Below are 27,700 nucleotides of genomic sequence, written 5' to 3' on the forward strand. Positions count from 1 at the left end.
ACGCCACTTTATGTCACAGGTCGGGGTGGGGCGCCAGCGGGCCGCCCACCCCTCCGCTTGCGTGCCGCCCCTGAGGAGCCGACCGTGGACACGAAGGAGACAGACACAGCATTAAAATAATAAATGTTCTTTATTAAATAAATAAAACAGTTTCTCTTCAGCACCAGCAGGCCCCCCCAGCATCCACGGGCTCCTCCCAGCATTAGCAGGCTCATTAGCAGGCTCTTCAGCATTAGCAGGCTCATTAGCAGGCTCTTGACTAGCATTAGCAGGCCCTTCCAGCATTAGCCGGCTCTTCACTAGCCTCAGGCAGAGAGTGGAAGATTCGTGTAACTCACAGCATTAGCAGGCCCTTCCAGCCTTAGCAGGCCCTTCCAGCATTAGCAGGCTCTTCCAGCATTAGCAGGCTCTTCCAGCATTAGCAGGCTCTGCAGGCTCTTCAGCATTAGCAGGCACTTCCAGCATTAGCAGGCTCATTAGCAGGCTCTTGACTAGCATTAGCAGGCCCTTCCAGCATTAGCCGGCTCTTCACTAGCCTCAGGCAGAGAGAGGAATGGACATGTGTAACTCACAGCGTTAGCAGGTTCTTCACTGGACTCAGGCAGAGAGAGGAATGGACACATGTAACTCACAGCGTTAGCAGGTTCCTCACTGGACTCAGGCAGAGAGAGGAATGGATACGTGTAACTCACAGCGTTAGCAGGTGCTTCAAGCGTTAGCAGGTTCTTCACTGGACTCAGGCAGAGAGAGGAATGGACATGTGTAACTCACAGCGTTAGCAGGTTCTTCACTGGACTCAGGCAGAGAGAGGAATGGACATGTGTAACTCACAGCGTTAGCAGGTTCTTCACTGGACTCAGGCAGAGAGAGGAATGGACAGCTGTGACTGCGAGTGAACAGCAGAAATAATTCCCACACTCGCATATCCACCACACACTGTAAGGTTTCACTCGTGCTCACTTCCACAATAAAACTGCAATTCAATCAGACTCACGGTGCAACCAAGGCTTACACCCGCAATCCAGCCGAAGTTTTCTCTGTCTGTCTCTGTCTCTGTCTCTGTCTCTGTCTCTGTCCCTCTCTCTTTCTCTTTCTCTCCCGCGGCCTCCCTCCGCATCCGCGGCCGCGATCGCTGTGTGCCTCACATCTCCCCTCCGCCCAATAAAACAACTTCTCACGGGGGAGAAAAGACCAACACCCAGTCTCTCTTCACTGGCTTTTTATATCCTTCTCAATGCCCACATGGCTTCATCATGGCTCTAGATTAATTCCCCACGCCTGATGTCGATTTCCTCATCCCGGTTGGCAAGGCAACAGATACACATTTACGGGGGGGGGGGGGGGGGGGTGTGTCCTTGTTATTGTACCGGAGGGGACACAATTGCGGCGAACTTTAGTTCCGCCCTCTCATTTGTCACACCGTGACAAACGCTCATCCTGGACTTGCTGTCATAGCAACATGTGCGCAAACTTAAACCTGCTCGGGAGCAGGCTTATTTCATGTTAACAGGATTAGATCCCGGCTTCATAAGCGGAGCTGATACGGGAAGTCCAGCGCAGCACGATAGTGCACTTTCTGAGATATATATTTTTTCTCGTGATTCGTGAGATTGACGTTTTTTGTCGCTTTTAGGTTTAAAAAACAGTTTTAGGTTTTTTTTTGTGGCATTTCCAAGCCACTTAAGACCCAATGTTGTAAAGAATTTTAATTTTTAAATTTTTTTAGGCTATCATAATTTTGTATGAAGATCAAACAATCATGACCATGCCGCTTACAGATATGTCACTCAGGCTTCACTAACGTGATTGGTACCATCAGACATCCCAAGTCTCCCGGAAGTTCCGGGAGTCTCCCGCATATTGATAGCGGCTCCCTGATGCCCGCAAATCAGTTAAAATCTCCCGGAAGCAAGAGCACGGCAGAGAGAGGGAGCGAGAGAACTTGCGTGTGTGTGCTAGTGTGCGTGTGTGCCTCGGGATTTTATCTCTACTCTCGAACCGAATTCATCAGCACCCCCTGATGAAGGCAGTTGACTAAAATCTTCCATATCACAAATGTGAAAGCAAAATGGCCAGGATCTGTGCATGACTTAAAGGGGTCATATAATGGTACATGTACACAACCATCATAAAATGATAAAAATCCATCCAGTGTTTTTTTTTTTTTATCTTCTTATATGTTTCCTCCTGTCTCAAATCAAGCTGTTCGATATTGTGACGTCACAATATCGACGCCCCTCCCACGATGGTTGATTGACAGCAGCGTTTCAAACACAGACCCGCCCTCGCGCCCTCGTGAGCGAGCTGTCAATCATAGCACGCGCCGACGCGCGTTCATTGTTGATAGCTGGAGTGCTGAGTAGAATGGCGTCTAACGATTGTGGTGTTCTGTTCTTGGGTGTAATAAGGAACACAGCAGTCATATTGATGATGTTTCTAAATCTGTACAGCTGAAGACGCAGTGGCTGAGTTTGTTTTCGAAGGGAATATTCCCCACGATCAACGCCAATGCTTTCATGTTTGCGCAAATCATTTTACCAGACTCGAGACTGCTTTACAAACGAGGGTCAGTATAAAGCTGTTTTTGCTAAGAAGCTGCTCCAGAAAAAAGGATCAGTACCAACTATTCGTGTTCCTGCTGAACCTCCAGAAGAACAAGTGAGTGTAACGTTTTATTGACCTTTATATTTGATTTGATTTGATTTGATTCAACTTTATTGTCATTACACAAGTACAGGTACAAGGCAACGAAATGCAATTTAGGACCGACCTGAAGTTATTAAGAGATACAGCATAACATGAGGAGAGTTGAGGAGAAAAAAAAAAGGCAACCCCCAGACTATGTTCCAATAGGGAGTACAGTTTGGGGACAGTAAAACACCTCAGCACATTTGCACATAATCAGTACACAACATGAACACACAAGACTTGCAACAGGGGAGGGGACAGGGGGGTTGGAGGTAACCCAGCACAGGCAAGCAGCCATCCGGTCCTGCAGCCATTTCGGCGCTGGTCACAGACCCGCCTGTCAGACTGGTGGTAAAAAGCGTCGAAGGCGTGGGATGGGGGCTGGGGGTTGGTGATTGCATATCTGTATCTATGTAAGAGTTTCTGTATGTGTGGGCCTGAAGAGTCGCTACGGCTGGCATCCCAATCTAGGTGCCTCAGTCCGCAGGGTGTCATAGCGAAACACAGCAGTTGCCATGGAGACAACCTTGATCAGGTCCCAGACAGAGTCAACAATCAGCAGGTGTCAGTGTGGAGTCGGGGAAGGAACGCAAGAGCGTCTCTTTGCAGTGCTCTCTCCAGAGGGGGTTGTTGTTCCAGCAGCGGCCTCGGCCAAGGCCAGTGCTGATAGAGTGGGGCCGAAAGCAGATAAGATTGTGGTTGTTTGGTCTGGGGACGAGTAGCCGCATTCCAATTTACACAGCTCCTGGTCCGTTTGGGTCTCCGAAACGATCCATTTGCCTTTGCAAAGCTGTGAGCTTCTCCATGATGTTACCCATATTGTGGTTCATAGTCACAGTCTGAGTGCCGACAGCTCTGCCCACTGCTTCAATCATAACGGGCAGCCTTGTGGGGCTTTGGACAGCTGTCACCGTCTTCTTAATTCCTCGATAAACCAGGGCAGTGCCTAATCCAAACAGCAGAAAACCTGTTATCATGGTTCCGAATAGGTAGATATCTTCAACGTCCTCCACGGAAAGAGCCGCCAGACACACGACCCGCCACTTCCCCCACGCGTCCATCGTGTAGCCAGCTGCGAACGTTCCGGCAGGGCAGTCAGGTTCCCCCGAACCCAAGCTTCTCGTCGAGAAGATGGTGTCAATTGCGTTGAGAGACCAGTTGATCAATTCCATAATTTCTTAGTTTGGAGAGCAGTGCGGAGAGAGTCTCTCAAAGTACAAGACAGTAACGAGACGAGAGGAGCAAAGCAGGGAAGATAAGGGAGAGGAGGGTAAGAAAATGCGACCGCCTTCGTTGAGAGCCAAAGCAAGAAGCTAGTTCCTCCATATGACAGTTATCTGAGAGGGTTTAGGGCTGGGCGATATGGCCTAAAATCAAAATCTCGATGAATTGAACATTTTAACTCGATTACGATTAATGAACGATTATTATTATTTATTTATTTATTTTTTTGCCCTCATGGTTCACTGACAAGTTTTTTACAGTAAATATGCTCACATATTACAAGTGAGAGTTATATTAATCTTTATATTAATCTTTGCGAATAGCTTGCACGCTTCATGATGAATGTGGCTATTTTTACACTCAGGGTACATTATGGCATGTTTTCTATGTACGACGTTCTCAATATAATTCATAATCCCACGTTTATAATGAACAACGCGTTATGGTTTTTGTATTATTATTTTAAACGGTGTACACACAGAACAGAGGGGCGGGGTGAGCAAAGCTCATTATCATTTAAAGACACGTATGCACTGAAACGGCGTGCTGAAAACAGAGCTGTTTTTGACCAGGTAAAATGAGTGTTTTCTTACAATACTAATGAGAGTTTTTAATTAAAGTATATTACAAACTTTTAATTTAGACCCTAAAGAATCATATTAGCTTGTACAAAAATGGCATTATATGACCCCTTTAAATGTTTAATAAAAGACAAATATGCTTAGTTCCTTGAGTTTTATTTCAATTGTTCTTTGTAAAGAAAAGCCAGTGGCCAAGTGCCTGCAACAAGAGATATTAGACACATGCCTAATGCAACAAATAAAAAGGAAAAGTTGGCTACACTGCCCACCTGTAGGCCTATGTCTCCTCTGTCTGTGCATACTCTTCTGTAGGCCTTTCTGTATGTGGAATCCTGCAACTTATATTGCAGCCATAAAGCATACAAGTATAAATTAAGTAAAGTTATTTATGCACTTGCAGGTAGGCTAGTTCCTCCATATGACAGTTATCTGAGAGGGTTTAGGGCTGGGAGATATGGCCTAAAATCAAAATCTCGATGAATTGAACATTTTAACTCGATTACGATTAATGAACGATTATTATTATTATTTTTTTATTTTTTTTGCCCTCATGGTTCACTGACAAGTTTTTTACAGTAAATATGCTCACATATTACAAGTGAGAGATTTTTGAATGAAGGGTGCATTACTTGATTTTAAAATAATTGAAGGAAACACACACTATTTACTATCTATGATTATTTATTGAACATCAATGTTAAACAACTTAAATTAAAGCACACATTGCCTAAAACGAACAGTCACTTTGTTCTTATAAAAAAGTAAAAAATAAATAACTTGCACTTTTGGAAACAAAATAAATTACTTTCAATGTTTTTCTTATTAAAAGTAGAAAATAAGCAGTATCTCTTCTAAATAAAATAACTCTTGTAGGCCTATATCCTGTAAATAATATTTTAAACAGTGCATTTCTTGCATATACTGTAAACAAATATTTTAATGTGCAATGTATCAATGTAAACAACAGATTGTTGTAATGAAAATACACTGTTGCATGAGGTAATCTTAGCGATCTTGTTATGTCACTATATGAACATGAATTTACTCTAAGTTCTTACTAAGAAACACGAGCATGTTAACCTTTTCAGGTTTCAGGCAGGACCTGAGGCATGTAACAATGTTTCCGCCCGAACTGAAAACCCGTTCTGATGGGGAGCTAGTAGCTGGTATGCAGGGATACCTTTTTGCCACCTTACTTAGATTGGGAAAGTGTACATGATGCTTCCTCCACCAGTCCAGTGGATTTGCCTCACTATCCAGCATGGGGGACACCAAATAGCTGCTCATCTCTGCTTCTAGCGATTGCTGAAGTGACAGAGTGGGTGTAGCTGAAGGTATTGCCTCACTCCCTTTAAAAAAGCTTCCTAATGACCTCTTTTGCTTTTTTGCTACTGCTGATGAAGTAGTTGGTTCTGCAGTCTCTGTAATCTGACTTTCTCTGCAGACTTCAGCTTCTGACATCTTCTCCATCTCTGTTTTCACTTTCTCCTGAATGGTGGGGACATTGTGAGCAGAAATATAGGTAGCTTTAAATCTGGGATCAACAAAACTGGCTGTGTCCAGTAGCTCTTCTGTGATAGGATCTGAGTACTTCTCCTTAAGGTACCTGAGGATGCTGGTTTTGATAGTTTTAGTCAGCTCCACATCATCTTCCTCCTCAGCAAGCACTCGTGAATTGAGGATGTGCAGTACAGGCTTTACAAATGAAATGGTCACATACTCTTCCCCTGATAGGGCGTCTGTGAACTCCAGCAAGGGGGAGAGAGCCTTGCTGACAGCCTCCAAGACATCCAGGTCAGCCCACGATGGAACAAGGTGCCTGGATTTTTTGTCTTCAGAAAGGACCTGTGTAATAGCTTTCCTTTGTTCGAGGACTCTTGCAATCATCATTTGCATCGATCCCCATCTGGTAACACATGCTGTTTTTAGCTTGTGTTGTGGCAGGTTCAGTTCTTGTTGCACCTTCATTAACGCCTTCTTTTTTTTCCAGCTATAGGAAAAAGCACTGACTATGTTTTTGCACACCCTCACTGCACGTGTCACACGTTGATCTTTCAATCCATTTTCTGAAACACACAAAAATAAATATTTTTTTTATTATTATTGACGATATTTTATTTATACCTAAAGCTTTAACAGTACCAAAATTAATGAGCCTCTTATATTTCTTAAATAATATCAGATTAACAACACATTTTTACAACACAATGATTTTTACTTTAATGATGTAGTGTTTTGTTACATTGTAATGTGAACTTAACATTGTAACACTGTAATATCAAGCATATTGTAACATTTATAAAGGTGCTTTATAAACAAATTTAGCTTAGCCAGAATATAGTAAACGGCAGATATGCCCAATTAGATAACATCCCAATGCTATTATATTTAATTAAGCTGACGTGTACTTACCAATTGCAAGGTGTAGTCGGTGTCCAAAACACTGCTGCCGTATCCATCCATTAAGCGCGGCAGCTTTGACAACATTTGCACCGTTGTCTGTCGTAATGGCTGAAAGTTTTTCTTCCGCGAGGTCCCATTCAGAAAGCATATCTTTCAGACCTTGCGCAATCATATCTGCCGTGTGATCGCCTGGAAAATATGCCGTCTCAAGGCATCTCTGGCGCATCTTCCAATCGTCGTCAATGTAATGCAAAGTAAGGCTCAAGAATGGGTCCATCGTCCTACATGACCAGAGATCAGATGTGGCAGCAAAGTGTTGAACATTTTTCAGTTCAGCAGCTACATTTTTACAACATGTCTTGTACATGTCTGGCAGCGCAGTTTTAGAAAAATGTGATCGCGATGGCACAGTGTATCTTCTGTCGAGAGTTTTAACGAGGTGTTTAAACCCGCTTCGCTCCACTGTAGCCAAGGGAGTCATATCCTTTGCGATGTAATAACAAATAGCGTCAGTTATTTCTTTCCATCTTCTTGAACTCTTCTCATACTCTGTGGCATTTGTGAACGCTTGTGTTAAAGACATCTGCTTTGCGGAGGCACTTGTTGCTGGGCGCTTGTCAGTCTCTTTTTGATTTTTTTGAGCCATGCACTGTTCATATTTAGTAACGTGATTGTGCTCCAAGTGCTGAAACAAATTGGTGGTGTTACCTTTGGACGTCGAAACTGTTTTTCTACAGTGTCTACATCTGACTTCATTTTGTTCGATGTCATCCTTACTGAAGCCAAAATGTGTCCAAATGACAGAGACTGCGTTTTTCTTTGGTACAAGCTGCTCTTGTTGCTCAGTTGTCTCAGTGATTAAGCTCTCCATGCTCGACATGTCGGCGGAATAACGTAATGTAAGGGAGCGGGGTCACGTGACTCCACACGCGGTAGTGTTTTAAAGGGAAAGTAATCGAAATAATCGACCTGGGAAAATTTGATCGATTATAGGTTCTGAATGTCGATTTCGATTACTTTTCGATTAATCGCCCAGCCCTAGTTTATTCACTGTCCAGTGCAATGGAAACAAATGGACGTTACAAAGTCTTATACTTTCTTTCCTTTGGAAAGTTAGAAAATGTCCACTTACTGCACATATTTCAGCCACCACTTTCTTGGGAACAGATACAAGTGTTGGTGTATTATGTAAAAGTGCACAAAAGAGGAAAACACAATGTCATTACAATGAACTACACTGGGGAAAAATGTGATCAATAACTCATGGCAAAATATTTGTACATTAACATAAGTTTATCAGTTTTCACTTTCACAAGTCAAAGCAATTCATCATTACTCAAGATTTAACAGTTGAAATGACTATACAGCCTTAATTTAATGCAGCAAAAAATTATTTTACAGTGTAGGCTACTAAGATCTTTTCTATTTTTTCTCAGCCTTTTTCTTGGTTGCTTTTATAAACAGAACACCATTTATTTAACAGTGCCTTTTATAAAAGAGACTATAATATAACAAAAAAATACCATTATGTAGAATATTTTTTTTCTTCACTTTTATTTGTTCCCATGTTCTAGTGTGGTGACTGACATTACAATGCACAAAGTAATTATGCAATTATTAAAATACAAAAATATAGGCTAATAAGTGATAAAAACATCTAACATGGCCACTTCTAACGGATTTAAATTGTCTGCTACTTTTTGCCAGCCCTCTCTCCTGGCTTTTGCAGACTTTGAGGTGTTCCCTGGCGTTTTGATTAAACATTAAAATTCCGAATAAACTTTGACTATTAGTTCTTGCTCTGCTGAGGAGAAAAACTGAGCGCGCTCTTTGGCCACGCTGAGCAGCCAATAGCAGCATTGCTGATCAATGTTTCTACTATCGATACATATCCCCTTTTAACCTGCGCATGAACGCGTAATTATCTCAGATAACTCAATCCAGCGATACTAATCATATCCGGCAAGTGTGTTCGAAGAACCGAGTTAGCCGGATCATGATTCGCACGATGATATCATCTTGGATGTGTCATTTGATCTCGGATGTAATAAGCAACGTACGAAGAACGGGCCCCTGGTGGGAGCATATTGTGTTTAAATATTGGCTTACACCACGGAGACGTTGCCTAATTCCTCAGAAAATCCGATCTGCCTGTTTACATGACAGTCGCATTGGCACATATCCGATTTATATCCACATATGAATGAGGCCTGAAACCGATCTCGAAATATCCCGAATGCATGCATTTTTTTCCTGTTTACACTGTCATAGAACACATCGGATCTGTGTCACATATGAGCAAAAAATCGGAATTGGGTCACATTTCACTGACAGTGTAAATGAGCATTTAACGACAAACTAATGCTATATAAACACAGACACCAAAAACACGTTGGCTAGCTAACATACCTCCGATGAAGTGGTCGCTGCAGACACAGACATTAACAGATCTGCTCCTCCCGAACAGAGACGTAACTTACGTTAAAAATCCACTTTTTACGGCGTTGTTCTGTGAGCTTTTAACATTTCTCACCTTTATGAGTGACAATCTTCGGTACTCTATAAAAAACCCTTTCCCTTTTCTCGATTAGAACGATTGGAGCAGCCGTAAAGTACACAAAACATTGGCATTTTTTCAGACGGCAGATCCTCAGCTATTTCACTTCCTGCCCTCCATCTGAATTTCACGCTCTCGCGATGCAGCAGCGTGACGGCGTACGTGAAACCAACCTATTGACTCATTCTCTAGGATCAAGTTGTGTTTTTTTAATAAGAGGTTTAATAATGGCCAGCTTAAAAGTTTTTGGTACATATCCTAGTGACAAAGATTCATTAATGATTAGGGGTGTAACGATACCCTCATGTCACGATTCGATACATATCACGATACTGAACTCACGATACGATATTATTGCGATCCTCCAAGACATATGATTAAAGGTTGACAAAAAATTTACTGTTTATTAAAATCCTTAATTTTATATTACATTGTGGGTGTACATGAATAGGCTTGGACTTGGTGCTGAAACCCAATGCACAGGACAATAGTGAGACCAGAATAAAAATATTGATGATTCTGAAGCTGAAAATACAGAATTATTTTTGATGAATATGCTTGCACTCTTTCACATTCACAGACTAGATATATTTAAAATAATGTAGTGTTTACTGGTAACATAAGACATTTGGCATTACCAGGACCCACAAATATTCCCCCATTGCATTATTATACATTATATTAAGTAGTTTAATGTAGTACTGAGACTAAAACTCGAAACTTGAAATTTTTCTCACACAGTAATTTTTATTTTGGCTGAAATATACACAATACATATTGTCACCATCCACGATACATATTGTTGCATTTTTGTATTGCGATATATTGTGACACGATATATTGTTACACCCCTATTAATGATATTAAGAAGAGGATCTATGACCTCTGGAAGCATCTCTTTCAATAGCTTAGGGTCTAATATACATGTTGTTGATTTAGATGATTTAACGAGTTTAGACAATTCTTCCACTCCTATAGCAATAAATTAATGAAATTTTCCTCTGGAAGACTACAATGCAATGTCTGATGCGATACTGTAGTAGATGGTTGCATAGTTATAATTTTCTCTCTAATATTATCAATCTTGTAAGTAAAGTAGTTCATAAAGTCATTACTGCTGTGCTGTTTGGAAACGCCCGGTGTTGAAGCTTTATTTTTCGTTAATTTAAGCCACTGTTTGGAATAAACAGTTTTATTTAAACTTTTATTTTATTTCAAATGTTTTCTTCAAAAAGTTTTGAAAAATAAGCAGATCTAGCAGATTTTAAGGCCTTTCTCGCCTCTGAACACAGAGTCGGCTTTTCAACCTTGGCTAAATTAAGTATACATGAGATTAAATAATGATCTGAGATGTCATCGCTCTGCTGCAGAATTTCAACGGCATCAACATTGATTCCATGTAACAATATTAGATCTAAAGTATGATTACGACAATGAGTAGGTCCTAACATGTGTTGTCTAACTCCAATAGAGTTTAGAATGTCTGTAAATGCTAATCCCAATGCGTCTTTTTCATTATCTACATGGATATTTAAATCACCAACAATTAGGACTTTATCTGCAGTCAGTACTAACTCTGATAGAAAATCAGCAAATTCGTTGATGAAATCAGTATGGTGCACTGGTGGCCTGTATACAGTAGCCAGCACAAATGTTAAATGGGATTTTTCACTTACGCTAGATAACGTTACAGAAAGCACCATCACTTCAAAAGAATTATATTTGAAACTAGACTTCTGAGCAATACTGAAGATATTGCTATTAGTGATGCTCCGATTGATCGGCCGCCGATCATGATCGGCCATATTGGCAAAAAATAGCTTGATAGGCAACCCCCAAAAGCGCCGATCAAAAAAGCCGATCACGTGACGTAAATAACTCGCGCAACTTTTCCGCATGCGCGGCAACACAACAGCAGAGCAGAGCTTGCTTAACAGTGGCAAAATGAGTTCTCCTATGACGGCAATTCAATGGCAATTATAAACGAGCGCACAACTGATGCTGGCGCGCGCGGTAAATGACATTCGCGAGAGGATAACAGATCTACGCGCGAGGAAACGGGAGCTCGCGAGCTCATTCAAACCCTGCGCGGGCGCATGACATCTCTGCCCTCGCACGCGCGCATGATCATTCCCCACACTCTCGCGCTTGATCTCCTCTCGCCTGCTGATTTTGCTCGCTCGAACACTTTTATTTTTGGCAGTCGAGGGGCGGGACTTACTGTTTTAATAACCTCAAATGTCATTGTCATTATTTTATTTTTTGGATCTGATGTAGTTAGTTCCTCAACTACATCCATTGTAGTCTGCCTGACCCCTCTTTGTTTTGAAAAATTATACTGTGCCTTATTTGGAAAAGGTGGCCTACAGTAGCCTTATGTTATCTTGTTTTCTAACTACAATTAAATAAATATTGGTGGTTCTTCAAGATTTTCTTGACTCTGATCGGCAATCGGCAGATCATGATTTTGGTGATCGGTAATCGGTAATCGGTGATCGGCCCCAAAAATGCTGATTGGAGCATCACTAATTGCTATAAATTACAGCAATAATCCCCCCTCCACCATCCCAGGAGGGATGAATACCATCTCTTTTCAACAGGTCAGTTCTGCCCCACAAACTTTTCCAACTGTCTATGAACCCTATATTATTTTGCGGACACCACTTAGACAGCCAGCCATTGAGTGAGGACAGTCTACTAAGGGCGCTTTCACACTAGCACTTTTGGTGCGCACCCGGGTTCGAATGACGTCAGAGTTCGGTTCGTTTGGTTGATGTGAACCGTACTCGAGTCCGCTTAAAAAGGTGGTCTGGGGTACGGTTCATGTGAACTCAGGTACGGTTCGCTGCTGATATGAACGCAATCGTACCAAATCGCGGAAGTGAACCGCTATTGATGACGTATAATCTGGTGCGTGCCTGCGTGCGTGTGTGTATAACAACTGTAAAAGGGTCTATACACTTACCTTGACGAAAAGCGGGATTGACGGACTGCAAGCAGAGAGATGATTTCTGCTTGCCTCCACAAAAATTGTCTTCGGCGAGCGGGCGGACATCCCGCTGTCTTTGGAACGGTTTTAATACTTTTGCGGCAGACAGACGCAAGTGTGTTTCTGTATCTTTTCTTTGAAAACAAAACCAAAGGTTCAAAAAAAGAAGAACAAATGTAAAGCGAGCAATTCTATCCATTTTGACGCCTTTTCGTAGCGGTTACCAAGCAACACGAGTACGCGCCAGCTGCAGCTTGATGACGTAAGCGTACCGTGGTTCGGATACAAATAATATAATGTGAACACAGTCCATCGGGGGCAGGGGGAGGGGGGAGCAATCGAACTCGGGTTCGGAACGGGCAATCGAACCAAGTGTGGCACCCTAAGTATCTCATCACTCCTTCGAACAGGAAGGGGGCCATAGCAAATTACAGTGCCTGACATCATACTTGCAAGTTCACACACCTCTTTAATGTTAATTTTAGTGATCTCCGACTGGCAAAGTCAAACATTATCTTCACTAAGAAGAGATTGTCTGATGATTAGGTAAAGGATATACAGGAGTGGGTTGATATTTCACATGAGTCCACTGTAATGTCTGTTTCTGATTTAATACCTACAATGATGACCTGCCATAGTTTATGTCCTGCCATACTTTTATAATGAACATAAAAGATCACAAAAATTGTGTTTTGCACCATTGCTTTGATAACAAAGTCGCTTATCACAAGACAAAAGCTGCAGTCTAATTAAATAGGTTTCAGCGAGTTGCTGAGCAAAGCGCACTGTGTTCACAAGCAGCTCATGATTGGATTCTCAGACAGTAAATGCTGCGAACTCTCCCACTGCATGTGCTGTGAGTAACCTGCATTTTTGACTACTCCTGTGTATGCAATTTAGTTTGCATACATTTTTGCATACAGCAATTTTGCACTTTGACAGTCAGTTTGTATTGTATGTATCATTGGATAGTTGACAGAATATGTGTAATATACAATGTAATTGTAAAAAGTTAGCTAGCTACTTTTTGATAGTAACTTGTGTAGCTAAATACTTTTCCAGAAGGGTAGCTTGACTTGTATCTTAACTTAAGCTTATAGCTTGTCAAACTATAGCTTCAGAGTAGCTTCCCCAACACTAATGTATATACAAAACACAGGCTAAATTAGGACATTTGACAATTTTGGTTTCTAAATGTCTTTAATTTCAAGGGTTTTGTGCTCTCAGCATTGACACACAAGACAAAGACCCAACACAAGATTATCCTCATGTTTACAGTTTTATTATTTGCATTTAGTATTGTTATATTCATCCTGTCCACAACCCGCAATTGCAATCTTAACAGACATGCAATCCACCAATTAATGGGTAACTCTCGCCAAAATGCAACCTTGGCTCTTTTTTTTTTTTATCTACCTGAGGCAAACTTTCGTTTAAAAGCATAATTAGAATGGAAACGGCACTTTTAAGTTTGACCGTGTTTTCGTTTTAGGTTAAAATGCCTTGTGAATGGGGCACTTTTATGATAGCATAAAAAATCACTATTTTTAAAACACTAACGAGGCTCGATACAACATTAAACTTTGCTCAAAGTATCATCAGGGGCTCTACACATGAACTCGAGCATTGAGAACATTGTTTGTGTACACAGAGTTTACTAAAAAGAAAGATTTTGAACAACTCACTGTAGCTGTGTCCGCCGGCATTTTGACAGTCAAAAATAGTCGATTTCCGAATGCGAATGAACTGACTCTGAATTTTAGTATTGTTTCTTATATGAGGATCCTTTTTCAAATACAAGGTCAATATTGATTTTCACTAACGAGAAAACAACAAATTATCCATGAATTTATATTGAACTAAGCTTTAGGAGCTTTCCATCTTTACTCTCCTTCCTGTTACGGAGATCGACTATTTTTGACTGACAAAATCTTTCTTTTTAGTCAACTCTTTGTACACAAACAATGTTCTCAATGCTTGAGTTCATGTGTAGAACCCATGGTGATACTTCGAGCAAAGTTGCATATTGTGTCGAACCTTCTTAGTGTTTTAAAAATAGCGATTTTTGATGCTATCATAAAAGTGTTCCATTCACTCCCATTCACAAGGCATTAAACCTAAAACGAAAATACGGTCAAACTTAAAAGTGGCGCTTCCATTCTAATTATGCTTTTAAACAAAAGTTTGCCTCGAGTAGATTAACAAAAAGACACTAGGTTGCATTTTGGCGAGAGTTACCCTTTAAGAACAGTTGCTCTTGTTTACAAAACACACCAATACAATTACAACGACAAGAACATTACGTTTAGAATAGAATAGAATGGAATAGAACAAAACACACCAATACAATTACAACGACAAGTACATTACGTTTAGATTGGAAGATGAACAGCTCAACAAATCAGCTTCTGTATTGCACTATATGTGCAAGGAAAAACTGATTTCTGGACAACAAAGTTAACAAGAAACCTCCACCCAGAACTGCTGTGTGATTCATTGATCATCTGCTTGAGCACAATCTAGAACATGTGAAAATGAGACATCACAAAACAGAAAAAGTGCAGACCAGCTTAAAGGGATACTTCATTTTTGGGGGAAATAGGCTCATTTTACAACTCCCCCAGAGTTAAACAGTTGAGTTTTACCGTTTTCGAATCCATTCAGCCGATCTCCGGGTCTGGCGGTACCACTTTTAGTATAGCTTAGCATAGATCATTGAATCGGACAAGGCCATTAGCATCTCTCTCAAAAAAATTACCAAAGAGTTTCGATATTTTTCCTATTTCCTATTTTTTACTTTGCTGCCATACCATGGCTCCTGCAGGCTTAATGATATGACGCAGCACCTGAAAATAATCGACCCTATAGTCTACCGAGCTGGGGACTATTTTCAGGTGCTGCATCATATCATTACGCCTGCTGGAGCAATGGTACGGCAGCAAAGTTTCTTGATTATTAAGCAGGAATGAGAGTATAGTTCCTAGCCATATCAGCCTAGAATATCGCAACTTTTCATTTTCCGTCGGTCTTAGTACACGATGTAACTACAGAAGAGTAGGGATGTCCCGATACCACTTTTTCACTTCCGATACCGATACCGATGCCGCAGCTTTGGCTATTTGCCGATACCGATATCAATCCGATATTTTTATTTTATTCTTGAACGAATACTACTAATAATAAAATATATGGAAGCACTTTGCACAATTAGCCACATAAAAACATCTCACTCAAATGGAGAACAAATACTTCTCCATATAGTCCACAACAACAGTTGATAATGAAAGACTGCCACCCTTTATTCAAAAGACCATGAATTTAAAATTAATTTGCTATATTTCAGATCAATATATTTGTTTCCTTAAAATTGTAATTAACTTTAACTTTATTCTCATCTGAATTATAAATAATTTATTTCTGTATAAAATAATACTACCATTAAAAACATGATTTGATTTTCTGTTTTATTCAATGTAGAATGTGTAACTTAAAAATAAACAGATATGTGCTGTTTTAGGACAAGAAATGAAAACCAATGCAATATGATGAATGTCCAAAAGATGAGATCATTTTTGCTTTTAAACTGTGTGTGTGTGTGTGTGTGTGTGTGTGTGTGTGTGTGTGTGTGTGTGTGTGTGTGTGTGTGTGTGTGTGTGTGATTTTGGGTGACAGTCAGTTTGACAATAGTTTACAGTTTGACAAAAGCACAATGTTGTGTTTTACACAAATATAAGTAGGCTAAACACTTTTTGCAGTTTTAATGATGTCCTGTATGAAAATGACGGAGTACGTTTTTATGTTTCCACTGTTCGATCGCGCCCGTGCCTCTCTCTCTCTGACACACACACACACACACACACACACACACACACACACACACACACACACACACACACACACCAGCATTGCAATCTTGACATCGCAGCCTGTTCATTTTGCTGCGTTCACACCAAACGCGAATAGAACGTCAAATTCGTGTCTATCGCGTCTAGTTCGATGATTGAACAGTTTGAATCCATTCGCGCGTCCAAAGCGAGGACGCGCCGCGCGCGTATAATGATAAAGTGAACGTTTGAAGCGATATAGACGCGCGTTCAGAGCTAAGGCGGGGCTACAGATTAGCTGTCCCTAAAGAACCCGCATATGCGCGTATCTAACAGTTAGTTCCGTATTACATTGATTAATGTGCACGCGAGTTTTATTTATTTTTATACCGTGTATTCTCTGTGTAAATCCATGCACCGAACGTACGTTCAGTAGGCTACGAATACGTACCGTTCCACCCCTAATGGGTATCGGATCATAGGTATCGGATATTTTTTTTTTCTCCCCTCCGATATCCGATCTAGCGTTTTGGGTCAGTATCGGCAGATGCGTAAGGCCTATATCATTAAAAAGAGACTGAAAATCGACACCAATAAAGATTTCCGCTCGATCCCCCACCCCCTTCCACTCCCGCGGCCGCTGTCTGACTGATGTCATAAGCGAGGACAGTACTAGGCTTGGGCGGTATTCGAATTTTGATACCGTCAAACCTCCTCCCTATTTTACCGGGGTATACGGTATTACCGTGACTAATTAAAAATTATGACATAATGGGCTCAGACGGCGTCACCAAACTGTTGGCTTGTGCCTACACCGTTCAGAAACTGAATGCCAGATCGGGCAAAAAATAAATAAAAAATCAAGCCCAACCCCTGCACGTTGTGTCTGAGTCAGGCCGACGGCATTAACTGTTATTATGAGCCGGAGCCCACCATTATTCAACATAATATCTGTGTGCGTGCAACAAGCAAAAAGTGCCTCTGTAATCCGGTGACACGTGTCCATTGATTTTTATTAATACAACTTTTCTACAAAGATGGAAGTTGACGATCGCCATCTCTGTAGTGAACGCGCCTATAGAGAGAAATGCACATCATTACACAATCAGAGAGTGGCCTTTTTTTTTTTCGTTTTGAATTGTTTCGTTTAAAGAAATTGACGATCGGCATCTGAACGCTATAGAGAGACATGCACATCATGGATTACAGAGAGTACGTTAGGCTAGTCTATTTATTTTCGTTTTGAATTGTTTCGTTTAAAGAAATTGACGATCGGCATCTGAATGCTATAGAGAGACATGCACATCATGGATTACAGAGAGTACGTTAGGCTAGTCTATTTATTTTCGTTTTGAATGGTTTCGTTTAATGAAATTGACGATCGCATCTCCGTATGAACGCGCCTAGAGAGAAATGCACATCATGGATTACTTAGCCTAATCAGTGAGTAGCCTATTTCTTTCGTTTTGAATTGTTTCGTTTAAATAAATTTCAAGCTTTATTTATATATATATTTGCCATGTCTGTGAGGCATAGCCTACACTGAGTTTCGGTTAATTTATGAGATTTCAATGCAAGTGACCGCGGCATGCCCATCATGTCATGATTATCCAGGAAATTGGTTGATGAAAAATGTATTAAAATTAAGAAACAATATATACAAAACGAAATTCGTTTTAAAGAGGCCTTTTACAAAACGAAATTTATTGAAGTGGTCAAATCGTCTGACTCCCGATGCATCCCATCTTATTTGTGCCGTTCACTTTTCATAATCAACAAAGATGGAAAAAATAACATTATAATATTTGAACAAATACGAAACTTAATGCGCTTATTTAATGAACTCGAGAACAAAATGCATCCTGGCAGCAGTGAGTGGGCGGTTGTTTCGGAGATGCGACATTAGGTTAGAGGTGTTTACATCTCTTGTATTTACCGCCTCTCCCTTCTCATGCGGTTGGAACCAGAAATATTGCCAAACTGCAACCACACATAAGCAGTTTTTAGGCAATAAATAAATTATATATATTATAGGCTATATAAGTGCCGGTAATGACGGTATTGAAACTGATACCGGTGCTATTTTAAGATCCCGCGGTATCCGATATTACCGTAATACCGCCCAACCCTAGACAGTACAGTACGATACTTCTGACTCCTGAAGGTAAACGGCCTGGGGTCGATGTGGAAAGTTGATTGTTGAGTTAACTTAATCTTATGGATTTGATGATCACACAGATCGCATGGATTATCTTAAAATACTCCGTTAAGTTATTCATGGTCACTCAGAAAAGATGAAGACATCATTCAGTCATGCAAATAATAAAATGCTCAAGAAATGCTGAACTATAAATCTTGAAATCGCTGTGGCTTAGTGATTATGAAAGTGCTGTGATTTGTGGATTAGCCTACTAATAAGCGCGAGTCTGGAGAAACAGGCGTTTATTTATTAATTCATTCTCAGTGTTGAGAAACGTATGTGTTACGTTATTGTGTTAATTATAACTAAAGTACCTAATTATGTTACATATTTATTTTGTATGAAAACTAGTGCGTTAGTTACTTATGGATTAAAAAGTACCGTTGTATCAGTGCTGCGCGAGCTCTCTCACAAACACGGACGCGCGCACACAGAGAGAGAAGATCATTGTAAAATTAAAATTGACGGGCTAAGTTAAAATTTTGTTCTTGCTTGTTTGTTTTTTTCTGTCAAAAAGCATTTTGTATTATCCATCCCTGCTTTTAAAATCCGTTAAATGACGGACGATTTACTGTTAACACAGCCTTCATTATGTCGGATTCGGAACTTATACTTTATATTATTTTTAGAATAATTGATTCGTTATGCTATTATTGGACTCCTGTCTATTCATTGCCAAATGTTTTATATAAATATGTTTGTATTGGCTAACATTTATTCAGCTAATGCGTGTCCTGTTTAAAATGTGCAATGTTCAAACGCAAAGACAGCACGTTACAAATAGAAGCCCCTTTCCTTGTGCTATTTAGTATCATATTTGGATATTGGAAAATAAATTAAAAAGTTTTTATATTTTTTTTATTACATTTTTTTTACTGTGTTCTAGGGGTTTCTTAATTTTAGACTAGTTGATCAGCACACATTATATGCAATGCAATTATATAATGCATGTGTGTTGTCGTCCAAACCCCCCCCCCCCCCGGTCGTCGGTACGCAAAAATTTTTCGCAAGGTTGGCAGGTATGCAATACTGTCTTTTCATCTTAAGCCCAGCAGTTTCACCCCAATTCACACAGCGATTGCAATTCAAACCATCTGGGAGGCGACTCCCACAACGAATCAAATCTTACCACAGTGTCCAATCCAGTTAAATGTCAGGGAATCTGATTAATCCACTTGAATGAGTGGTGAAACATCTTGAACATACAGTACAGAAGAACGTGTACTTCAAGATGTGCAACAATACATTTTTGAAGACATTTTTCAAATATAAATGTACCTGAGTCTTTCTTGAAATTATGTTTTATCAACAAAGTTAGGGAGGAGCATGTTCAAATGATCTACCCAATCAGCATGAGAGGAGGCCTATAAATTAGTATCTGATTCGCAACTAAAGGAAGTTGTTGTTCCACAACAATTTTTCAACATTTGGACTCGCCCTACTTTCCCAACATGTCAGAAATCGAGCTGTTACACATGATTGATGAGTCTGACCAGGTGCGTGAGCCGGCAACATCGTGCATTGCAGAGGGAGTGATTGTGGAGCTCGAGGGCTGGGAGGATAGCGCCGCCTACAACTCCGCTGCTGTTTGTGAGCTAAACAAAGGCCTCTGGATCTTATATTGAGGAACTCAAAGAGGTGTTTGATTTTAGAGGTAGATCTTATTGACTTTTTTGGTGACATTATTCCCAGTTTCCCCATATCTCTGTGTCTCCAGAATACCCACTCAACCTCCCTCTCCCACCTCCTCAATCAGCCAGTTCCTCAACCCTGCCTCTGCTGCTGCCCGTCATCCCTTTGGCATCTCCTACGTACTGTGAAGACCTGCCGAGTGTCTTCGAGCCACCAGCTCCATCCAGCACAGAGGATCCCCTGTCTCCGCCTCCAGCCTCGGCCCATCTCTTCACCTCGGCCTGTCGACACTTTGGCGCCACTTTGGCTCCTCCCTCCCTCGGCTCCACCGGAAACCATCAGGCATACAGCTTCTCCGGGCTTCCTTGTCCCTACGGCTCCGCCTCGGTCAGCCGTTGACCTGCCTACACCTTTGGCTCCGTCTGGCTCCGTCTTCCACCCGCCTCTGCTTCCATCCTCTCTCCCACCGGCTCAGCCTCTGTCCTCTGGATTTCCGGTTCCACTTCGGACGCTCGTCGCAAGGAAAAATCAACAGGATATTTCTGGTCGTGTCCACCTTCCTAGACAGTCCAAACTCTACTAAATGCGAACTGCTACTTTTGCTCGGCCACTTAAACTTCATGATGCGCATAATACCGCAGGCCACCCTTTCATCTCACATCTCCTCTCCCTAGCGTCTTTGATTCACGCACTAGAAGATGAGTGTCGGGCCACAGCAGGCCTTCAGCAAGCTCGGGTCACGCCCCAGATTCCACCGCTACCAGGCCCCACTCTCCTCCTCCCACCGCTCAGCCAAACACCTCTGCTTTTCCTGGCGCCGCACCTCCTACAACTATGGCTGCACCTCTCAATGAATGCCTTCCCCTTAGAGTGAGGTTGCCTCTGCTAGCAGAGCAAGTTCAGCCATTTTATCCTGCCATTTTTAACACTTCCCATTGTCAGTGGCCTGCAGCTCCTAGCGCGAGGCTGCCTCCGCTAGTGACGCAGGCCCAGATAACACTCTACTCTTATCTAATCTCAAAATCCCTTTTATGTCCTTTGGGTGTGCTCTTTGATACCAATCTTTCATTTGAAAGTCACGTGTCTAGTATCTGTAAAACCGCATTTTTCCATCTTAAAAATATATCTAAATGACGTCATATGCTCTCATTGACAAATGCAGAACAATTAGTCCATGCGTTCATGACATCAAGGCTAGATTATTGTAATGCTATTATGGGTGGTTGCCCTGCACGCTTAATAAACAAATTACAGCTGGTCCAAAACGCAGCAGCTAGAGTTCTTACCAGAACCAGGAAGTATGGCCATATTAGCCAAGTTCTGTCAACACTGCACTGGCTCCCTATCAAACATTGTTATGTTTAAATATTGCTGATTACTTACAAAGCACTAAATGGTTTAGCTCTGCAGTACTTGAGTGAGCTCTTAACGCATTATAGTCCTTCACGTCTATTGCAATCTCAAAATTCCGGCCAGTTGATAATACCTAGAATATCAAAATCAACTGCTGGCGGTAGACACTTTTCTTATTTAGCACCAAAACTTCCAGAGTTTTACCGCAGTCCGCCGGATCCAGGCTGTATCCAGATCTGATGAAGGACCTGCGCCTGGATGCGACGACAGCGCAGTCCTGAAATGTCAACTAGGCTCTTCCCTGTGAAGGCCTCCCTCCCCTCCCTTTACCTATCTACAGATAAAGCGTTGTCGGGATAATTCCGGTTCGCGTGGCTGCGTGGAAGTGCTAAAAATTCGGTATTATTAATTTTAAGGCCAGACAAGTAGTATGTTGAGGGTTGATTTGTAGGGAAGGACTACACGCCTGCGCACATATATTCAAGCGCACATATATTCAAACGCACATACCTATACGCATGTGCACGCCATCTGCGTTCTCACTGGTTCGCGTTTTTGAAGTTTGCGCAGAAAGAACTTAAGAGTTTTCTGTTAAAACGGTGTCGTGTTAGCGGCCCCTAAGTTAATAACTAATGGTCGTTGCGACGGAAGTGAATCAATCAAACTAACTTTAGATGGACAATAACTTTATTCTAGAGCTGCTATAAAGCCAAAACACTTTACTTTAATTTCCTTTTATCAATGTAAAGCTGCTTTGGAACAATCTACATTGTTAAAAGCACTATATAAATGAAGATGACTTGACTTGACTTGACTTGACTTTGCCTACAGTTCCAACTGTGGACCCTAGCGTGTGGCTGCCTTAATTTAACGCCGCAGGCCCAGACCCCTATTTTTCACCCCAGCTTTCCTCTACCTTCCCCTTTGCAAGCCCCAGGGGCTGACCCAAGCATGAGGTTGCCTCCCCAAACAATTTTGACCCCGGAGCTTCCCCATCCTAACTCTCTTCCCCAGGCTAGATTGTCACCCACTAAAATCTCACCTCAAAGATGGAGTTTGACTCCATCCTCCAAGCCGTTTCCCCTAGAACCTTCCAATCATACCTGACAGCATGGAGAAGTTATTCTATATCTCATACAATTTTTCGTTTCCCGATTTTTCCCTGCTTTCCATCACCTCATTTATTTCTTATCTAAACTGCATCAAAAACCTCCAGGCTGGTTCCATTAGAGGTAAACATCACACAGACCTCTCTCCTTATCTCAACCTACCCGCCCTGGGGTGCGTTTCCCGAAAGCATCGTTAGCCAACTATGGTCGCAAGTTCCGTCGTTATCAGCATAGTTCAACGAGTCGGTGTTTCCCGAAACCATCGTTCCAACGAACATTAGCAAACAGCTTCGCAAAGTTGTGTGGTTGGAACGACAGCTCTCGAGCTGTGGTTAGAAGCATAGTTTCTAGATTGCATGACATGTGGACTAAATAAATCCGAATCTTGAGCAAAATAAGCAAGCTGTCATTCAGTACAACCTGTGTCTTTTATTTAGAATACATAAAAATGTCATTTACATCTTTGAGTTTTTCAAGAGATTTAAATCACCGTTTTTGAAGAGTGCACATGTGCGAACGTGCTCTACTAAGTAATAACGAGCCTATGACCAAATCTGGAAATAAAGCAAAATAACCGAGAAAAATTAGAAATAGTCCTCAGGTGCCATGTCTGTAATTTATATCAAAACATCTTGTATTAATTCGATCTCAAACAGTTTCATTAAAATAAGTTATTACTCCAACACGTGCGTGACGTCATAAACCAACGTGGTTGAACGACCACTTTGCGACAATATGGTTTCGGGAAACAGTCATGACTAGCTAGTTGATTTCTTCAACGATGCATCATACTATGGTAGTTAAGCAGCGAGTTACGTCGTTGTTCGGGAAACGCACCCCTGGATGCCAGGAAACTCATAACTCTGGACATTGTGACTAAGGGTGCTTTCACACTTGGTTCGATTGCCTGTTCCGAACCCGAGTTCGATTGCTCCCCCCTCCCCCTGCCCCCTGCCCCCGATGGACTGTGTTCACATTATATTATTTGTATCCGAACCGCGGTACGCTTGCGTCATCAAGCTGCAGCTGGCGCGTACTTGTGTTGCTTGGTAACCGCTATGAAAAGGCGTCAAAATGGATAGAATTGCTCGCTTCACATTTGTTTTTTTGTTTTTTTAACCTTTGGTTTTGTTTTCAAAGAAAATATACAGAAACACACTTGCGTCTGTCTGCCGCAAAAGTATTAAAACCGTTCCAAAGACAGCGGGATGTCCGCCCGCCCGCCGAAGACAATTTTTGTGGAGGCAAGCAGAAATCATCTCTCTGCTTGCAGTGCGTCAATCCCGCTTTTCGTCAAGGTAAGTGTATATAGACCCTTTTACAGTTGTTAAACACACACGCACGCAGGCACGCACCACATTAGACGTCATCAATAGCGGTTCACTTCCGCGATTTGGTACGATTGCGTTCATATCAGCAGCGAACCGTACCCGAGTTCACATGAACCGTACCCCAGACCACCTTTTTAAGCGGACTCGAGTACGGTTCGCGGGTGCGCACCCGAGTTCGGAAGACAGCGTTCACATCATCCAAACAAACCGAACTCTGACGTCATTCGAACCCGGGTGCGCACCAAAAGTGCTAGTGTGAAAGCGCCCTAAGTGTATCTCCACCCTTCGCTTAGGCTATCACTCTACAAATACCGCAGCAATGTTCATCTCAGACTTTTTTTTTTATTTCTTTTTTTTTTAGGAGCTCCGAACTCACCAGAACTTCCAATTTCAACGAAAAAGTCCATCCTATAATTTTGGATCTATCAGTTTTAGATGACAAAACAATTTCTTATTTCATTAAGCAAAGACAGATCAAACCAAAAAAGGCCATTTCATCTTCAATCTCACGTCACTTATTCAGCCTGTCCATTGTCTTAACTTTCATTTACTTCAGAAACTCACAGGTTAAAATACACATTCAAACCACTTTTTGTGGATGACTCCATCATGTGCTTTTGGTTCAAAAAACACCTCAAATTAATTCTCATTTAATCTGGCATTCTGACTGACAATTTCTCCAGCCGTTCATTTCGTATAGAGGTAACAACCACAGTGGCCCAAAAAAAGGTCTCTCCCAACAGCAAATTCAAGTGCTCTATAAGGTCCAACTGCTTTCATATTAGGAAAGCCCAAGAAACCCTCATAATTTAAACTTGCACCTTCATTTAACTGACCGGCAGGGCTCGCCATCCAATGCCACAAGCTGCAGGCTTCCGTCAGATGTTGTGGGGTTAAGTATTGTGGTGTGTGTCGATTGCTCCTATCGGCTCATCGATTGCTCCTGTCTGCCTTGCTGCTGAGTGGTTTGCATCTGTATGCTCCATATAGCTTTCTGTTTTGAATCTTTATTTACTATCATTCCTTGTTGTTTATATTGCTAAATATAACTCATTCATCACCACACATTAACCTGACATTGCTAGCTTCAATCTAAATCATTATCGCTAGCACAACACGCTAGTAATTCGCTAGCCTGTTAACGTGCCATCCGTGCCTGCCATCTTTATTTCAATTTTTTTTCTTGCGCCCGTACCTGCCATCTTTTTTTTCTTTTATTCTTTTTTTCACTCGTGCGCTTGTGCCATCCGTGCCTGCGTCTATATTTATTTATATTTTCTCTTGCGCCTTTTTTGAGTCCATCAAACAACTGTGGTGAGTAGGATCAGTCAACAAACACAGTGAGTCATGTCTTCTCCTCTTCTTGTCACTTGCACTTCGTGTCACATGTATAGTATAGCCTTCTCTGTCAGCCCAGAGGGCTTTTCATGTGATAAATGCAGGGAGATAGTCAGGCTGACGGAAAAGATTTCAGAACTAGAGACACGCATCCAAACTTTAATTGAGGATAGTAAGAGTGCAAGGGCTTTAGATACTGCTTTGGATGCAACTAGCTTAGTAATCTCTGTACATTGGTCTGTTCTGGCTGTAGAGCCAATGCAGCAGGGCAAGTAAGTACCAGAGCACGGTAATTCGAAAATACTACAGGTTTTCTACTAATACAAAGCTTAATGCTAAATCCTGAAGTATCCTTTTAATGAGCCCTCCCGGTCAAACGACCAGGCTTCTCCCCACAAACACCATTTTACCAACTTCGTTGCACACATTTTTTGGGGTTAGTTAATAAATTCCCACCTGCTTTTTGGGGGAGGGCCACATTACGAGCTCGGAGCTCTCCCCTGTAAAGCACTCCAAATACGCATACTCTTTTACTCTAATCATTTGTAAGTGTGAACTTGTGAAATGATGTTTCATTTACAAATTTCGCCAGGAGCACATTCAAATGATCTACCCAATCAGCATGAGAGGAGGCCTATAAATGGTAGCCGACTCACCTATGTTCCCCGACAGTTTTTTCTGCATCCCTCCACCACCTTGTCTTCTCACACTCGCCAGGTTACTATCCTAACCTGAGATACGGGGGAGAACTCTGGGTTCGGGCCACATTCAGAGCTCAGAGTCCTCCCCCGGACAGCACGCCAAATAAATATACTCTTTTACTCTATATAATAATTTGTAAGTTTGAACTTACAAAACAAAGTTTTGAAGACTCAAGTCTCAAGTTCTCAGCATGTGGGATCAGGACTGCAGGTTAACTTTTCATTCTTGTTTGGACTAATTAAGAAATAGTTGATTTCATGATTGATGGAACAACAAATTATGGGGTCAATGAATTTTACAATTATGCATTTAACAGACATATTTCTATCATGACAACCTTTCGGAATTTTTCAGCATGATAACGGATATTACAATGTTAATGTATTTGGTCCTGGTGGAATAGATCTGCTACGTTGCTGCTGCTGTTGTTGTAGCTGTTGATTATTGCTGCAGCAAAACAAGTACAGGAACTTGCTACTGCCAATGCATACACCGATAAGCTGCTATGAGTATGTAAGACATACTGCTGCTGCACAAATAGCATACATACATTACCTATAGCAGGTCTATACAGGTGGAGCTGGGGAAGGTGGAGGGTTTAGACAAACTCTGAAAGCGCACTGCAAACTTCTATAGTTAATCGTAACCAGCCATTTAAATGTTGAGCAGCAAGCTCATTGGTTGCAGATGCAGCATGAACCTATAAGCTTGTGCCAAGTAGTAAACGCTGTAAATATCATCAGCTTGCGTTAAGGACCCATTAGGCTGAGCCAGAGCCATAGAGAGAGAGAGTTGCGACACTCCCATAGACCTCCGTTGTAAATAATGGCGGCGCTTTTAACCGCCTACTTCCGGGATTTGAAGATCGGAATAGTTCCAAACACTGTCATTTGGGCGTTGGACACCATTCACTTACATTGCTGCGCGTCGAGTTGTTCCAGAGTTAAGTTGCTGAAATATCGACCTCTTTTGAATTGTCAACTGTCTATATTGTATCAGAGGCCCTTTGCGATGCTTATACTGGTCTTCATTTGTACATGCACAGCGTAATTATTTATATTTTATGTTGGTTGTTTCAACCAATTTTCAAGCACTGCACTGACTTCGTCAGCTAAGAGTTCGGTAATGAATCGCTACCACCTTTATAGCAACTTTTATTTAATTTAATTTTTTGGGATATACTAACTTTTCATTATGTTATTATTGTCTTGAGTGAAGCGGCTTGTGAGAACAATGCTGGACCTTTAGGATTGTTATGGCCATCACCAGTCCTGTCTGTTTCATGGATCACCTGCCCCTGGTTTTTGTTTTTCTTGTTCACACACACAAGCACACATTTTTGTTGTCTGTCATTGTTTAATAAAAAATATTTTATTTGAAAACCTTCATTTGTATCAGCCATGCTTAAATTCGTTTTTAATCTGTTATAGTTTTGATAATGTGTATGGCCTTAATCTTAAAATGATATTCTTAGTCTTAACATGATCATGTTTCACGTTGTGGTCCTGGGGGTGGCCACTTTCATCAGAAGAAGTGAGCTAGCTTCTAAGCGAATTCTGAACGGACCGCCACGGCAGACCTCTTTGCGTGATCACGAAGGTAGGCTAATGGCTGAATCAAAATTTATAAGCAAAATCACGGGAATCAATAGCCTAATACAGCCCAGTTGTGCTAAAATAAATATCATGAGACGTCCATCATCAGATGAATGATATGGAAAAGTTAAGTTAGAGCCGCTAAAGCCAGTGCTACTACCCATGCGAACATGA

At 41.4% G+C, this 27,700-nt stretch overlaps 1 protein-coding gene across 1 annotated transcript; it reads right to left on the reverse strand.

The window, feature by feature from the left end:
- Positions 1–4,939: 4,939 nt before the first annotated feature.
- LOC309487454 (E3 SUMO-protein ligase ZBED1-like) lies at positions 4,940–7,112 on the reverse strand. Its single transcript, XM_082155115.1, has 2 exons — positions 6,906–7,112; positions 4,940–6,559 (listed from the first exon to the last, which is right to left on the reverse strand). The coding sequence occupies exons 1-2, from the start codon at positions 7,066–7,068 to the stop codon at positions 5,535–5,537; spliced, it is 1,188 nt and encodes a 395-aa protein (XP_082011241.1). The 5' UTR covers positions 7,069–7,112; the 3' UTR covers positions 4,940–5,534.
- Positions 7,113–27,700: the final 20,588 nt, after the last annotated feature.

Source organism: Leuciscus leuciscus (assembly GCF_965113295.1).
Source record: "Leuciscus leuciscus genome assembly, chromosome: 23".
NCBI lineage: Eukaryota > Metazoa > Chordata > Actinopteri > Cypriniformes > Leuciscidae > Leuciscus > Leuciscus leuciscus.